The 17,946-nt window shown below is 39.9% G+C and overlaps 1 protein-coding gene across 2 annotated transcripts in view; it reads right to left on the bottom strand.

The window, feature by feature from the left end:
* st6gal2a (ST6 beta-galactosamide alpha-2,6-sialyltranferase 2a) overlaps positions 1 to 17,946 on the bottom strand; it is a 113,081-nt gene that overhangs the window by 37,132 nt on the left and 58,003 nt on the right. For both annotated transcript variants that reach the window (XM_063006503.1, XM_063006504.1), the window contains exons 4-5: positions 10,786 to 10,825; positions 1,187 to 2,065 (exon numbers count right to left, since the gene is read on the bottom strand). In XM_063006503.1, the coding sequence (XP_062862573.1) occupies positions 1,187 to 2,018 (832 nt within the window). In that variant the 5' untranslated portion in view covers positions 2,019 to 2,065; positions 10,786 to 10,825. The remainder of the gene's footprint in view (positions 1 to 1,186; positions 2,066 to 10,785; positions 10,826 to 17,946) is intronic.

Below are 17,946 nucleotides of genomic sequence, written 5' to 3'. Positions count from 1 at the left end.
TTTTCTACTGCACAGTACAGTACGTGATCCCACATTTAGTACTTGTCTCAGTTGCTAAATGACTCGTAACATACTCAAGTACCCATGCTAAATTAGGTTGCCCCTCTTGACCACGAATCAAGATTAATCAACTTGGCCATACGGGTGGAGTGAGAAACAGTGCAGAATGTGTATAGGTCAAATGTAATCTGTACAGAATCGTTGCTGTGTTAAGATGATACAAAAGACATATTAAAAACCTAACTGGCATAACATTATGACCTTCTCCTTGTTTCTACACTCACTGTCCATGTATTCAGCTCCACTTACCATACAGAAGCACTTTGTAGTTCTATGATTACTGACTGTAGTCCATCTATTTCTCTACATACCTTTTTAGCCTGCTTTCACCCTGTTCTTCAATGGTCAGGACCCACACAGGACCACTACAGAGCAGGTATTATTTGGGTGGTGGGTCATTCTCAGCACTGCAGTGACACTGACATGGTGGTGGTGTGTTGGTGTGTGTTGTGCTGGTATGAGTGGATCAGACACAGCAGCGCTGATGGAGTGTTTAAACACCTCACTGTCACTGCTGGACTGAGAATAGTCCACCAACCAAAAATATCCAGCCAACAGCGCCCCGTGGGCAGCGTCCTGTGACCACTGATGAAGGTCTAGAAGATGACCAACTCAAACAGCAGCAATAGATGAGCGATCATCTCTGACTTTACATCTACAAGATGGACCAACTAGGTAGGAGTGTCTTAATAGAGTAAAAAATCATGGACAAAATCAGGGTCGCTTGAAAAAAAGTTCGAAAAACCCTTCTGTAGAGAATGCCGTCACAGCATCACCTTCAACAAACCCCTTTTACTGTCGCCAGTACCCTTGTGCATCTGCACATTAGGTACTTTGTAGACGGTTCTGGATTTGGATGTGGGAAAATAATAGACAGTTTACATTTGGTTATTTGCAACATTCAGTGTGAAATTCTGTGTGAACTCTATGTAGTGTAAACCAAATCTGATTTTTCTGCCATGGAATTTAAAAGAAAAGGCAGCACAATAAAGTATAATCAAATCCATTCCTACATCTCATCCTGTTTACACGAACTCAAGATAAACACGAGCACACCAGTGTTTATAAAATAAAAGACTTAAACAAGAAAAGACACTTCCTTTTGGTTCAACATATCTGTACTTACCGATCTCTTTTCCCAGGCTGGAGTGGAGCATGGCGCCAGCCGAAGTGACCACAGCGCAGGAGCCGAATCCTGCACCGTAGAGGCGATTGAGGGGTTTGCGAGGCACAACCTTATGCCAACCCAGTTTTGAAAAAGGCCGCTCTTTTCCGTCCAGTGTCTTCACAGTGCCCTTCCTCTTCATTTCACACAGCAGGCGTTCGCGGCTCTGCTTCTCCTGCCGCTGACCTTTGTAGTCCACGCCATGACTGTTATTGTTCATGTAAACACTTGCTGCCCTCTGCAAGCGTGCGCTGAGCATGTTCAGCGACACGCTTCCCTGACGCAGATGCTGCACCACAGACTTCGTCCTTGATGAGTAAAAATCATCGAAATTGGAGTCGTCCCAGCTTTTAGCTTCGTTTTTATTCATCTTAGCCTGGTCCACTTCATTGTTCATTTCGACTTCCTCGTCTTCTTCACGTTGAAACAAGACCTGGGTTACCTTTTCCCGGCTGCGGTTCAGGAGCGAGCTGACGTCCTGGGTGCCAAACGCAGACCAGGCTGCAAGGTTCTGAGCTTCCGGGTAGACATCCTGGTGCTGCTCACTGCTGAGGTTTTGGGCGTTCGAGGCCGTGGATACTGAAGTGGCAGGCAGGTCCTGTTGAGCTTTTAGCATGCTGCTGCGGGTGTGGCCCTGCACGGCTGTGAGACGACGTTTATCCGTGTGCGAAAGAGGCGCAGACTCGTTCACACGAGAATCCATGAAGTATGAAAAGAGGGCCAAGAAGATCAACACCCAGGTGATCATGAGGCCGAGCCCCAGTCTCCGCCATTGCTTCAGGCTGGTCTTCATTTCCCAGCGCCCCTCGGTGCCCAACAGGAAAAAGCTCAGCAGAAGGCCTGGGGGGAAAAACGTCAGCATTAAATGAGTGACTGATATTCTTGAAAAGCACCATTAAGCTGCAATTTACATGGCTGTAAATGTAATTAGGTGTGTTCAGTATAGCTCACACCCTTCATTTTGGTACATTGCATTCTTTTATTATTTAGTGGCTCGAAGGCTCAGCAAAACTTTTCTAGGAGTTCATAACAAATCCCAGAAAGCATTGTTCATAATAATAATCCTGACAGTTGCTTTTTGGAATCTGCATTTAAGATGATGTAGATCAGGGGTATCTAAACTTCTCTTGTTGCAAACAGTGTTGCGTAAATTAAGATTTTGCCAATTTCACTCACCAGTTTATAATCCTAATGGGAAGATTATTATACTTCCTTAAATTAAACATAGATACTCCCCCCTGAACTCAGTGAAAAAACATTCATTTTCCCAGCGTGCCTGAAAGCTTCTGCATTTGCTGTCTAGTTTTCATTTCTATGGAGCCGCCACGTTTATCCAAAAACTCTGGACCGTTAATGTAGGTGTAACGTAACTGTTTTGAGTTGGGGGAAAGAAGATGGGGAACGACACTATCTTAATAGCGGGCCAACTTTAATTTATTTTTAAAATACCTTGCATACACCAGAGCTGAGATCTCGAACACATCATTTTGAATCTCAGCTCTGCCATCCGGCTGGGCTTGGGGCCTATATGAACAACGATTGGCTGTGGGAAGCCGGTCCAGGGCTCCTCATAACTGATGCAATTACGACCTCTGCTGGCTGCACGGAGTCGAGGAATAATGGGGGATCAGGGTGTGGCTCTCCGTACACAAAGCTGATCCGCATATGAGCTCGCCTCGTGCAGTTGGCTGCTGCACATGTGTCGGAGGGGGCGTGTGTCAGTTGCGGCGCTCCTCAGTCAGCAGTGGAGGGTAGTATCGGTAGAGGAGAAGCGTAACGCAATAAGGGTAATTGGGTACGACTAGATTAGGGAGAAAATTGGGGAAAAAATTGCAGTTTACAAAATTGTAATGGGCTGCAAGTGGCCCACAAGCCGTAGTTTGGGCATCCCTGATGTAGACTGCTGAGCCAAAACATTAGGACCACCCATCAGAAATGTGCATAGCATTGTCAGTTGCATAACAATGTCAAGATCTGAGATATGTTATAGGTTGTGCTCTTGGCAGTCAATAGTGCACATGTTGAATAAAGCAAAATTACATGAAATTTTATAACTAGCATTCGAAACATTAAGTCAGCCCATAAGAACTTGTACACAACAGATAATTGCTGCTTTTAAATTATGATTTTAATTACTGTTGATGCACGCTCAATAATCCAGGTACACAAATCCACAAAGTTGAATCAGTTCATCTGGACACAAGTTTGTTGTAGAGAAACGTTTTCATTATTTTATTAGGATTTGAACAATGTTTTACACACTTTGGTTACATTCATGACAGAAACAGATCACATGTTTAATAATCAAACACAGTCATGGACAATTTTGTATCGCCAATTCACCTCACTTGCACGTCTTTGGACTGTGGGAGGAAACCGGAGCTCCCGGAGGAAACCCACGCAGACACGGGGAGAACATGCAATCTTCACACAGAAAGGACCCAGACTGCCCCACCTGGGAATCTAACCCAGGACCTACTTGCTGTGAGGCGACAGTGCTACCCACTGAGCCACCGTGCCGCCCTAGAGATATGTTTCGTCACTCATCCAAGACCGAAGAAGTCACTTGGATGAGTGACGAAACGTATTTCTACAACAAACTTGAACTGATTCAACTTTGTGAATATGATTTTAATTAGTTTTTACAAAATGATTCATTACAGAATACAGTACCTGGAGACTGAAGGTCTTATTCAAAATATAAGGAAAAAAACTGTAAAACTGTAAGCAAACCCAATGAGACACTATTTATCTGCCACAAGGTTAGTGTAGTTCATTGTTCCTTTCTCGCTTACTCGCTTTCCTCTCTTTTGCTATAAAAAAAAAATCAGATTGTTCCAGATTGTTCTAGTTCAGGCACCTATTTGCCTCTCAGATTTATCCATATTTTTTCATGTACTAAAACAAATTTCATAGTAATTAAACTGTCTTGTCTATAACTAAGGTCCTACCTTTTTATATACCTAATTTACGGCCATGAAAACCTGTCACAAACTGTAAAATGAGTCTTTTCCCATGTTTGATGCAATGTAAGGTTTATGTTTAGCAATAAAAAAATTTTTTATATATATATTTTATGTGTTTTCTCCCATTTTTCTTCCAACTTAGTGTAGTCAATTTGTCCTCCGCTGCTGGGGATCCCCGATTTTTTGCAGTTTAGGAGGGTATACTGCTGCTCACACCTCCTCCGACCCGCGTGCAGCCCTTAGCGAAACCCTTTTCCACCCATGCACTCTGCACAAGCGCCTCTATCTCCCAATCAGAATCCTTACACAGCGTTTGAAGACCCCACCCACATATTCCGGTCATCCCTCCCTGCAGGCACTGCCAATTATGCCCGCTAGATGGCGCCCAGCCGACTGGTCGCAACGCCGAGGAGTTCAGAGTCTCGGTGCTAGTGTGCTAGCGAAATATCCCGCAGCACCACCTGGGCGCCAGATTTAACATTTTTCATTTGCGTAGCATTCAAGTGCCTTAGGTTCACTGGTTAATTTGCACTATGAGGCAGTTCTAGCGATCCTACGGCAATTCAGTTAGCAATCAGTTAGTCAAAATGTCTAAGATGTCGAAGTGTAAAGCAGCTAAAAACACTACTCGTGTAATGAGTGTGGAAAACTCCCAACCAATTCTGTGGACACAGAGGGGGTGTGTCAAAACGCGGACGAGAATTTTCATCTTTGAGACAGAACATTAAGCCTCACACCGTCGCTCAATGTTCTAGTTTACATTCAACCATTAAGGTAGCTGTGCTGTGTATTGTAGTTTCCATTTATTCTATCATTCCATTTATGAGTGTAATTTAATGACTGCCGTGAGGTCTGGATTTGGTCTGGATTTTGGTAGGGCCCTATCTATACATTTAAGTAGGAAAAACAATTGTACATAACAAACACTGCAACGTTCCAAAATAGTTGGGACAGGAGCATGTTTACCACTGTATCTGTCATGTTTCCTTTAAACAACACTCTGGTATAGTTTGGTAACTGAGGACACAAAATATTATGGTTTCATTCTCACATGATATAAAACCTCAGCTGCTCAATCATCGATTTTGCACTTCAAGCGTGACGCATTTACAAATGAAGACAGCTCTGGGCTGCTGGCAGGCCTTTACTGCTAAGCCTCATTATTCCAACATCTGCACAGTGTGGTTTGGCATTGTCTTGCTGAAACAAGCAGGAACATATTTGAAATAGACTTCTCTATATGGCAGCATATTTTGCTTCAAAATGTGTGTGTACCCCTCTGCTGTAAGGTACTGGACTACTAATCAGAAGGTTGCCGGTATAAGCCTTACCACTGCCAGGTTGCCACTGTTGGGCCCTTGAGCAAGGCCCTTTATTGCTTAGATTGTATACTGCCTCTACGGTTAGTCGCTTTGGATGAAAGGCGTCTGCTAAATGTCGAAAATGTGAAATGTTAATGTTGCTCTAACAACCCTCACACCATTACCTGACTCTGAGCTTTGCATTGGTCACAATTGACATTTCTTTTCCTCATTAGCCACAAAAGCAAAAGATCCATTATTAGTCCAACTCTGACAAGCGTGAGCTTTGAAAAGTCAACAGCATATCTGCTTGTTTTGCTTTGTTGAGTCTCAACTTGGATTTGTATATGAAGCAACAAACTATGTTTTCTGACAGGAGTTTTCCAAAGTAATTCAGAGCCCATGTGGTTAAATTAATGGCTGAAGTTTTTTTTTTTTTTTAATTTTTACCCCTTTTTCTCCCCTTTTAGCGCATCCAATTGTTCAATTAGCATCGTGCTTCCTCTCTGTCTATGCCGAACCCTGCCCTGACGGAGGTGATTGAAGCTAACCCGTATCCCCTCCGAAACACGAGCAGCAGCCAGATGCATCTTTGCCACCCACACATTGACGAGTTTGGCGCCACCTAGCGTTGCATGCGGAGAGACACACCCTAAGGGCACCCCCTCCCATCTCTGTGTAAGCGCCTCCAATCAGCCGGCAGAGAACGCAATCGCATTCTGACAGAGAGAGACCCACATCCGGTTCTTTGTCCCACCCCCCACATGAGCAACCGGCCAATCGTTGCTCATATAGCCACTCAGCTTCGAACCGGTAAAGCAAGGCTGGATTCGATACGACGCTTCTCAGAATCCAGCCCTGGTTGCAGCGCGTTTCTTTTTACCGCTGCGCCACCTGAGCGGCTCAAGTTTGTTGGTTTTTATTGCAGAGATGGGGACTTGAGTCTGTGACTCGCACACACAGCGACTTCAGACTCGACTCGTGACTCGCAAAAAATGACTTGTAGACAACAAAAGTCAGCAGCATGTGTTTACATTAGTTATGTGTGACAATTATATATATATGATCCAATATCATTCAATTGTGTCATCTTCTGCTCTCTAATAACGCTCCAGCCGTTTAACCCGCAATGCACGCAATGGGTAAATGTTCCAGCCAGCTTCCGGCATAGTGCACTTCACTGGAACAGCTGGTGTAAATGAAACGCTCCTACAGACTTGGCGCTAATGATTGTAAGAACCGCTTTCTGAACCAATAAGACCCTCTGATTTTCATTTTTAGTAAGAAATGCTGTTATTTGTATTCATTTAGTTTTCAGCGTCACACAGATGATGTGACAATGAAAAGCTTGATCGGCCTTCTAACGAGTTCGTGTTTTACTTCACAACCGGGAAAAGTTTGGAGGTTTTTAATTATAAGCACATTTACTAAATAACAGATTATTTTCCTAATGGGACACACGGTTATAAATTTAATAGCATCTGGAAGTACAGAAGTTAAGGTAAGCAGTGGTTATGGATTTTTTTGCTGTGTTTTGGATTTTGGCTGCTGTGCCTGATTTATCGCGCGCTTTTGTGTTGCAATGAAAACAAAACGTATCAGTTTAAGCTTTAAACTGGTACCTAGGAAAGTAAAACAGCAAAATACAGTTGCTAATCTGTTGTTGTTTTTTATCTGAACTTACATATTATTTGTTTCTACGTTACATTTCCATGTTTTGTGTATATTATATTGACTCGGACTCTAGCCTAAAGACTTGTGACTTGACTCAGACTCGTATTTTGTGACTTGTGAACATCTCTGTTTTATTGCAGTGCTTTCTGAGGTATCGAAGGTCAAGGGCCTTTTAAGCACAGAAAGTTTGGTAATCTCTAAATCTTTTAAGAATGTTATTAACAGTAGATGAAAAAAATCCCTAAAATCAATAATGTATTTAAAAAACTTCAGGTTTAGTAAGTGGTGAACATTGACATGTTCTTGCTCCTTTCATTATTGCTTTTAGGGCAGTTGTAGCCTAGCGATTATGGTACTGGACTAGTATTTGAAAGGTCGCTGGTTCAAGCCCCACCACTGCCAGGTTGCCACTGTTAGGCTCTTGAGCAATGCCCTTAACCCTCAGTATACTGTCACAGTACTGTAAGTCACTTTGGATAAAAAGCATCTGCTAAATGCCGAAAAAGTAAATGCTTTTTTTATATACCAACGTTTTTGGAATTGGATTTGTAGGTACTTAGTGAAAATGTGGGTCTTAAATCATTTCACCATCTAGGTGCTAGTACAGAAAAGATGCCTGTCGTCCTTGTGTCCTAAGATGTGAATCAACACAAATCAGACTTTTGCCCTATAGGGTAGGTGGTGCACACTCAAACTGAGTTTGATAAGCATGAAGCACCCACATTTTGGCTATGTAGGCAGATATCACTGTGATAAATGTAATGCAAGTAGCTGCAGAAGTGAATTTATCTTGCTGCTCCTATAGTGCCTGTAAAGATATCTGCACAAGTGGCAGAGGAATACAAAAAGAGTAGTGTGATTCTCAATATGTGGTAAAACTCTGTAAGAATCTGCTGATGACCAGCAGAATCTGCTTTACACAAGCCATTATCAAAAAAAATAAAAATAATAAGCATCGAGTCACAATGTTAATCATGTTAAACACTTAGCAAAAACAAAGTGGTTTTAAACTAAGCAATTTTGTTACAAAGAATGGGCAAAATATCCAGATCCATTTGTATAACTCATAAACTGCAACATGCAAAAACATGCAACTGAAACCAAAGGTGGTAGATTAAGTGTTGTTACTTGTAGACCAAGTGCTGTCACATTTTAAACTTATGTATTTATTTATTTGAGTTATAACACCATATTTAACTAGGGCTGGCTCGATACCACTTTTTTTACGTCCGATACGATACTGCAAATTGAGTATCTGCAGATACTGATACCAATCCGATACCTCAAACAAGTAAGCAGTAATAATACATGTCTTAATGCACCATGGTTAAACTAGCTATCTAAATAACAATGCTCAGACTGTGAAAGAAATATTCTAATGAAATAAATACAGAACCTGCAACATCACACTTATGCAAAACTGCTGTTTTTATTTTAACTTTTACACACAGAACATTTAGCAGCATTTTTTGCTTGTTTAACAAAAGTGTCTACAATTGGAAGATGTGGATGTCAATCAAACGCAATGGACCAAATAGAACTGATGCAGAGTTGAGATTTTCTGTTAAAGTTCTGTCACGTTTTTAGTTTATTAAAAAACAGAGCTTTAAAAACAGGGTTTTATTAAAAAACCCTGCTGGATTTTGAAGAGGAAAACAGGAAACTGTGTAGTTTGTTTTATTTCATAACACTAATGGATTAATCGTTGAGGATGTGAGAGATCTCCAAGCCGGGACAAGACCGATTTATCCAAGTCCGATTGATCATTTATAAAGCAATTTATAACGCGATTATTGTGTTTAAACAGTGTTTTTAGATGTGGCAGTGGAAGATTTTTTAAAATGCTAAAAGTTTAAGTAGATCAGTGTGTTTTAATTTCTAAATGGCTGTTGCGGATGAGCTGTGGATCAGTGGCACATGTTAATGCTGTCATCAAGCATGAGTGGCAATAAACGACACTTGTCATGTAATGTGAATTACATATTATCGGCCTTTCCCAAACCGTTCCCTTCTCACTAACACTCCACTACAGAGTGACACAACATATGAAGTCACACTCTGTGCTGTGAAGGGTGCTTCCAATTAAGGGGAGGGTCTAAATTCAGGAGTCAACTTTGGGACGCCCACTTTGCTTTTGAGCGGAAGAAGGAATCTGCCGTCACCATGGCTACAGATAGACGCTTTGCTCGCCTTGTTGTCATGTCTTGCGCTCCGTTATCATTTCAGCATCTCCAAGCGGGAATACGAGCTCAGGAAACGCAAGCACCTGCTACTTTATAACTAGTACAAAAGTACTGTATAGTTATGTTTTAATTCTCCAAAAAATGGTGTTAAATATAATAATGTTAGTGATAGTATTGTTGGGGTTAAATAATTTTGCCATTTATGAAGTTTAAGTTCACCAATCACACATTCCATTACTTTCTTTAAAAAGACTGAAGAAGACTTGATTCTCCTTTCCTAGCTGCACTTCCGTGGAATGTCGTGGTTGAGTGTGCTCTTGTGTTCACTCGCTGCTGCAGGGTTGTATAGTTCACTCCCCCTCCGTCCTAATTACTTTGGGACAGCCCTTAATGTGGCGAGCGCTCCACGTGAACGCGCAAACGGAGGCGGAGTGGAGAGCCGGAGTGAGTAGGGAGCGGATTGAGATTGGGGGATATTGTCTGGCCCTTTAAGAATGTTAAGTGTACAATGCTAGGGTATAGGGAGCGAGTGTGTAGGGAAGAGATTAGAAAATGAGCGTTTGTGACATTAAAGTAGCGTTTCCGTGAAAACCCACTTGAATGTTTGTACACTGAATTATTTTACAACACTCTGTTGAAACGTATATTTGTGTGTTATTTGCTTCCGTGTGTTACACACAAACAATGGCCTTATTTACATTAAGTGTTATTTACATTAAGCAAGAGTATTGGATCGGATTACACGTTTTTTTCCTTCCGATATCCAATCCAGTGATTTGGGCCAATATCTGACCGATACAGATACAGAGTATCGGATCGGTGCCAGCCCTATGTTTAACACATATGTGTCATTTAATGGCAAAAAATAGGTAATATGTTTCTGTCTGTTTATTTTATCTTGTCTTTATATTTTAGTCTATTTTATATTTTCATTTTTATGGTTGGAAGGTAGGTAAAACTTCTCTTGTGTTGTCTTGTGTAAGAGTTTCTTTTATGGTTTCAGGCATGTACTTGTTCTCTTTGGTGTATTTGTTTAATTGGCAGATTTCACAGGTTGGTGGGTTTTCTCCTTTTATCAGGTGTTGGTGGGTTACTCTGGTGTGACTGATTCTGCATCTTGTGTATTACCTGGTCTATGCATTGTCCCTTGTGTGTTCTTGGTTTATTGCCAATATGACAGAGTTTGTTTGTCACATTTGAAAAGACATAACAAAAAAGATTTTGCACATTGAAACTGTTAGACATATTGTGTATATAAAAATGTATATAGTACAAATGCTAATTTAAGTCTATTTCCATTCCACGTTTTAACATTACAATCTGTGTAGAAGTTCAAGGGGGCGAATACTCAAGTAAAGCAAGGTTTCAAAAACACCACTACAGAAAATATATAACACAGGAAGCATGATGACAGGAGGAGTAAAGTTCAGTCTTACCTCAGCTGGCTTGCTATTGTCTTGATGCCATTTAGAAGCTCTAAAAAACAAAAAAGACAAAATTGAGATAAAAAATTTCTGTCAGAAATGCTTCGTCTGTTTTATACACGTAGATATACAGTACGTGTTACATTCATGACAGAACAGGTATTCCTTACACAAGATTCATCAGTTCACAAGTTTAATCATCTACAGGCATGTACAATTTAGTATCTCCAATTCACCTCACTTGCATGTCTTTGCACTGTGGGAGGAAACCAGAGGAAACCCACACAGACATGGGCAGAACATGCAAACTCCACACAGAAATGACCCAGACCGCCCCATCTGGGGAATCGAACCCAGGACCTTATTGCTGTGAAGTGACAGTGCTACCCACCGAGATAAAACAAAAACATAAAAATCCTTTCTAATTTTTTCCTTTCTAAGTTTAGCTCTAACAGTCTTTAGGAAATCTTTCAACAATATTTTCCAATGTGTTTGTGAGAATTTGTTAAGTTGGACGAGAACGCAGATCTACATTCCAATTCATGTCAGAGGTACTTTCCTCTTAACACACGTATCTTTGACTAGCTTAATTGATTGGAAATATAATAACATTACCAGACTTCGTTCTTTCAGTAGAAAAGCTATCTGCTAGATAAATATGGATTACAGACAAAAACAATTACTAACAAACAGAGCAAACAATAGTACAGGAACAAGTGAAGTTAAACCAGTTTTAAATTAAACATGTACATGATTATTTGAATAAACAAATATTTTAACATTGCCCAATTTACAGTCGACAGAAAAATAATGCATGTACTGCAAACAGATATGGTCACACTACATAAACTAGTTAAACTAGAACATAAATTCTAGTTTAACTATCCAACACTATATGCTCAGTAAAAAATAAATAAACAAACAAGGAGAAAAAAATACTAACTACATTTTTCACACCCCATTGTAGAGCTGGGCAATATGATGGTACATTTGGTATAATAGCTTTGATTTCTCATACGATATTGATTTTTTCTTATACCACCGTACCATAGAATAGTTAATACAACAGCTGTAAGCTTTAACAGGCAGCAAATCATATAATATAGTTTGCTGCTAAAAGCACGATGGAGCGCTGTGCAGATTAGATCACTTATGAACCAGGTAGTGTTAGCATAACATTGTTAACAGATGAGAAAGGCTTCCTCAATATGGTGAAAAAAATAAACAAAAACAGCAAAGAAATGAGCTGTGTTGGCAGTTTGGATTTTTTTTTTGTTCCGACACAGATTAAAACACTATATACTGTACGGTTTGTTGGGACACGATTGTGTGGAGCAACGTTACTACCGGGGCGAAAACACTTCAGTTTAATTGCTATACTGACGTTATACCAACAACACCGAAGCAAGCTGGAAGCAACAAACATTGTTTAATTTGTTAAAGGGAGAGCTAACGGTAATTGTATATTTAAATATTATATTAATAATAAACATTGTATATATTGCACCTGTTTAACGCGTACTGATTCCATCATATATTGTGACATTTTGTGGGGCCAAACAAACCTTATAGTACTCAAAACATTCATGTTTTATATTATATGTACTTATGACAGTAAAATCAGCCACAGACATATAAAAAGTCCAAGTCATCCAAAAAAAACCCCATCAGAATCGTAAAAAATACTGTTATACAAATTTTTTACATTTTTTATCATACCGCTTAGCCCTATGTCCATGTTGTTTGCTATAGAAATGCAGCATTTAAGTAATTAACTCATCATAAAGAATGAAATACCAGAGTACATGTAAATAGGAAATGAGATGAATGTCACATATACTGCAAGCCGAACTGTAGTGCCAACAGCCTGATAAACAACTAAATGTAAAAATCACTAAAAACAAAATCATTTAATTATAACTTTTGTCTCACATAAATGTCTATTTTTTATTTGTAGAGTTGTTGTTGCTGGTGTTGAAGGTTTTTTGTACATTTTATAAAAAGCACAAAATAACTACATTAAAATTCCTGCAAAATCCTGCAAAACACACTTAAACGAATTAAACAAAAACACAAACAAACAAAAAAAACAATAGCGTTTTCAGATCAGGGGGGTATTCCAGAAAGCGGGTTTAACAAACTTTAAACTTAACCATGAACTCCGAGTTGACTTATCTCGCCGTGTCATAGCCGGAGTTTTCTGTTCCAGAAAAGCGGTTCAGCGTTAGGTTACTCAATTCTGAGTAGGTTGAACCCAGCAGAAGCGCGTTCACGGTTAACTATAAACAGGCATTCTCAATGGAGTGGCGATAAATGGATTCACCATGGAAGTGAATGAAAGAAAAAGTAGTCCGTCCTATTTTACACCAATAGAACTGTTCATTTTAATGTTTGCATGTGCAGATCATGAAAATGTTTTAGACGTAAAAGTAATACAGCAGTGTCTGTAAAAAAGGACGTCGCAAATGGCAAAAAAAAAAATTTTAGTTAAATGTGAGTTAATGCGTGAGTTTAAATTAAATTAAAAAAAACTTGTTGAAACATAATTCAACATTTAGCAGAAGAATACGGCAAAATATTTAATATGTCAGTTGTAATATTTGTCTTAATTTTACACGTTTTTTTCTTTTATTTACCCAATGTAGGTGTAATCCGAGTGGAATCAGACGCACATAGCAGCAGATAAAAATGAAATACAAAAACTGTCTATGTTCAAGGCATGTTCATTACATGTAAATCATTAGTTTGTAGTGCATAAACTGTGGAATATTAAGAACTGCATTGGTACAGTCTGAACACTTTTTATTGCCATCTCTCCAGTGATTGGTGGTGTGGTTTTGAGCCTCCTGCAATTGTTAGTAATCTAAATGTCCCTAGATCCTGATGAGTATAAATAATGTTCTTTAATACAAAAAAAAAAACACTGTTGAAAGACGATAAAGAAACCATCTTCGCTGCCTCAGAGTGGGATGATACTGGGAGGCCTACAGAGGAACAGTATAGGTTGAACATACTGTATAGCATGGCATTTCATTTGATCTACCATGATAATGTGTATGACTGTCCTCTAACAGAATGTGATGGGCAGTCCCGAATCAGATGAGGGACCATCCACCTCCAAAGCTCAGCTTAGAACAGTAAAAATGTCTTACCAAATATCTAAAATATTTAGACACAAAAAGCTATGTTTAATCATAACATGCTATTTTTGTCTCTTTATTTCAAGTTGGGTGTAAATGATCTATACAAGGTCCATCTGGAGAAACAAATTGCAAAATGTGATCCTCAGGTGGAGCATATAAAACAGACAAGGCTAGAAATTCAATTGCTTGAATTTAAGATGGGTGTCTGTGCTAAGGGTGTATAAATATGAATGTTCTTACTAAAGAATAAGGACAAGGAAATTAACTTGTTGCATTGTTTTATTTTCAGTGATCATGCACAGAGCCTGACCATTTGGCTTCAATATTTGTAATGTGGGGAGCATCACATAAGATCTTGATGGAGAACAGTAAGTTGCAGAACGTGTATTAAATGTTACACTGTTTTATTTAAAACATTTGTTCATTTTTTAAGATAATGGTCACTACATGTACGTGGAGGGATATTCTGTCTGCTGTTCACATAATCCTTTTTATTTTCTGCTGGTGCTTTAATGGAAATGTGGGCTCCTTCCATGCAGCCAATAACCCTTGGGAATCCTGAAGATGGTGCAGAGCAATTTCTTATTACTTTCCAGTTTTAATCTTTATTAATAAAGACAAGCCTGCGATTCTGTGGCATTCATCTTTGATGTTTATTACAGACAAACAAGAGTTCAAAGCTAGGCATACTTTTCCTCAGATACTGTTTGTATTGAAAAGACAACATTTTAATAAAATAAAATCCACATCTGTCAGCTACCCACCCACACACAGCTGTAACCTACGTATATACATATGATAATATGTGTAAAAAATAATACTTGGATAGACCCATAACAGGGCAGTTGCAACATTCATTGATATGTAGTAAAATCATTCTTTAACATAATTTTGCAAAGACTTTTTTTTAATTTGTGTACAGATAGGGTTTTCACTCATTAATGTGGCTGTAAAAATACTACTACCAGTAAAAGGATATATATATATATATATATATATATATATATATATATATATATATATACAGTGCCTTGCAAAAGTATTCGGCCCCCTTGAACTTTTCAACCTTTTGCCACATTTCAGGCTTCAAACATAACGATATGAAATTGTAATTTTTTGTTAAGAATCAACAACAAGCGGGACACAATCCTGAAGTGGAACGAAATTTATTGGATATTTTAAACTTTTTTTAGAAATAAAAAACTGAAAAGTGGGGCGTGCAATATTATTCGGCCCCCTTGCGTTAATACTTTGTAGCGCCACCTTTTGCTGCGATTACAGCTGCAAGTCGCTTGGGGTATGTCTCTATTAGTTTTGCACATCGAGATACTGACATTTTTGCCCATTCTTCCTTGCAAAACAGCTCGAGCTCAGTGAGGTTGGATGGAGAGCGTTTGTGAACAGCAGTTTTCAGCTCTTTCCACAGATTCTCGATGGGATTCAGGTCTGGACTTTGACTTGGCCATTCTAACACCTGGATACGTTTATTTGTGAACCATTCCATTGTAGATTTTGCTTTATGTTTTGGATCATTGTCTTGTTGGAAGATAAATCTCCATCCCAGTCTCAGGTCTTTTGCAGACTGCAACAGGTTTTCTTCCAGAATGGTCCTGTATTTGGCTCCATCCATCTTCCCATCAATTTTAACCATCTTCCCTGTCCCTGCTGAAGAAAAGCAGGCCCAAACCATGATGCTGCCACCACCATGTTTGACAGTGGGGATGGTGTGTTCAGGGTGATGAGCTGTGTTGCTTTTACGCCAAACATAACGTTTTGCATTGTGGCCAAAAAGTTCGATTTTGGTTTCATCTGACCAGAGCACCTTCTTCCACATGTTTGGTGTGTCTCCCAGGTGACATTTTATGGATATCTTTGAGAAATGGCTTTCTTCTTGCCACTCTTCCATAAAGGCCAGATTTGTGCAGTGTACGACTGCACAATGGACAGAGTCTCCCACCTCAGCTGTAGATCTCTGCAGTTCATTCAGAGTGATCATGGGCCTCTTGGCTGCATCTCTGATCAGTCTTCTCCTTGTTTGAGCTGAAAGTTTAGAGGGACGGCAGGGTCTTGGTAGATTTGCAGTGGTCTGATACTCCTTCCATTTCAATATGATCGCTTGCACAGTGCTCCTTGAGATGTTTAAAGCTTGGGAAATCTTTTTGTATCCAAATCCGGCTTTAAACTTCTCCACAACAGTATCTCGGACCTGCCTGGTGTGTTCCTTGGTCTTCATGATGCTCTCTGCGCTTTAAACAGAACTCTGAGACTATCACAGAGCAGGTGCATTTATACGGAGACTTGATTACACACAGGTGGATTCTATTTATCACCATCAGTCATTTAGGTCAACATTGGATCATTCAGAGATCCTCACTGAACTTCTGGAGTGAGTTTGCTGCACTGAAAGTAAAGGGGCCGAATAATATTGCACGCCCCACTTTTTAGTTTTTTATTTCTAAATAAAGTTTAAAATATCCAATAAATTTCGTTCCACTTCACGATTGTGTCCCACTTGTTGTTGATTCTTCACAAAAAATTAAAATTTCATATCGTTATGTTTGAAGCCTGAAATGTGGCAAAAGGTTGAAAAGTTCAAGGGGGCCGAATACTTTTGCAAGGCACTGTATATATATATCAGTGGCGGCTGCTGGTCTTTCAAAGAGGGGAAGCTCACTGTCGGCTTACATCATAAAATTTGTCAATTTATTTATATATAAATGTATAAATTCTCCCCTTTGTTAGTTTTAAAGAAAATGGCATGAAATGGGTTGCAGTTTGTCTTCCGACTTCACTCGCAAAATCCGCGATGGTACTGAAGCTCCCAGCGACAGCTGTCAATCAAAACGGGATTCAGCCTTTCGACTGATCCTCTAATCATCTTGCAGAAGCTCAGCGCCCAGACCCGCCCACAGCCCCATTCACCCCCAGAGACGCTCAGTGTCCGGGGGCGGGACAAAATCGTGGCATTTATCCAATGACCGGCGAGTTTCGAAGTCCCACCCATGCAGCCCCATAGAAGCAAAGAGACGCTCAGCGTCTGCGGGTAAATGCATTGACGCTCCGAGAACGTATGAGTTAAGTTAACAAAATCGAGTCGATTTGTGATAATTAGCTGATTCTGAACGAACTCGTCTTCAAGATGAACGTGTTCTAACGCATTTGTAGTCAATGAAATGTTAACACAACTGTACATATTTGACCATTTAATTTTTGACATTTTAGGGGAAGCTGAGCTTCCCTTGCAGTCTTACAGAAATCGCCACTGATATATATATATATATATATATATATATATATATATATATACAGTGTATCACAAAAGTGAGTACACCCCTCACATTTCTGCAAATATTTCATTATATCTTTTCATGGGACAACACTATAGACATGAAACTTGGATATAACTTAGAGTAGTCAGTGTACAACTTGTATAGCAGTGTAGATTTACTGTCTTCTGAAAATAACTCAACACACAGCCATTAATGTCTAAATAGCTGGCAACATAAGTGAGTACACCCCACAGTGAACATGTCCAAATTGTGCCCAAATGTGTCGTTGTCCCTCCCTGGTGTCATGTGTCAAGGTCCCAGGTGTAAATGGGGAGCAGGGCTGTTAAATTTGGTGTTTTGGGTACAATTCTCTCATACTGGCCACTGGATATTCAACATGGCACCTCATGGCAAAGAACTCTCTGAGGATGTGAGAAATAGAATTGTTGCTCTCCACAAAGATGGCCTGGGCTATAAGAAGATTGCTAACACCATGAAACTGAGCTACAGCATGGTGGCCAAGGTCATACAGCGGTTTTCCAGGACAGGTTCCACTCGGAACAGGCTTCGCCAGGGTCGACCAAAGAAGTTGAGTCCACGTGTTCGGCGTCATATCCAGAGGTTGGCTTTAAAAAATAGCCACATGAGTGCTGCCAGCATTGCTGCAGAGGTTGAAGACGTGGGAGGTCAGCCTGTCAGTGCTCAGACCATACGCCGCACACTGCATCAACTCGGTCTGCATGGTCGTCATCCCAGAAGGA

This window comes from Trichomycterus rosablanca, chromosome 12 (genome assembly GCF_030014385.1).
Source record: "Trichomycterus rosablanca isolate fTriRos1 chromosome 12, fTriRos1.hap1, whole genome shotgun sequence".
Taxonomy (NCBI): Eukaryota; Metazoa; Chordata; class Actinopteri; order Siluriformes; family Trichomycteridae; genus Trichomycterus; species Trichomycterus rosablanca.
The sequence above is the reverse complement of the archived record's forward strand: the minus strand, read 5'-3'. Positions and strand labels throughout refer to the sequence as shown.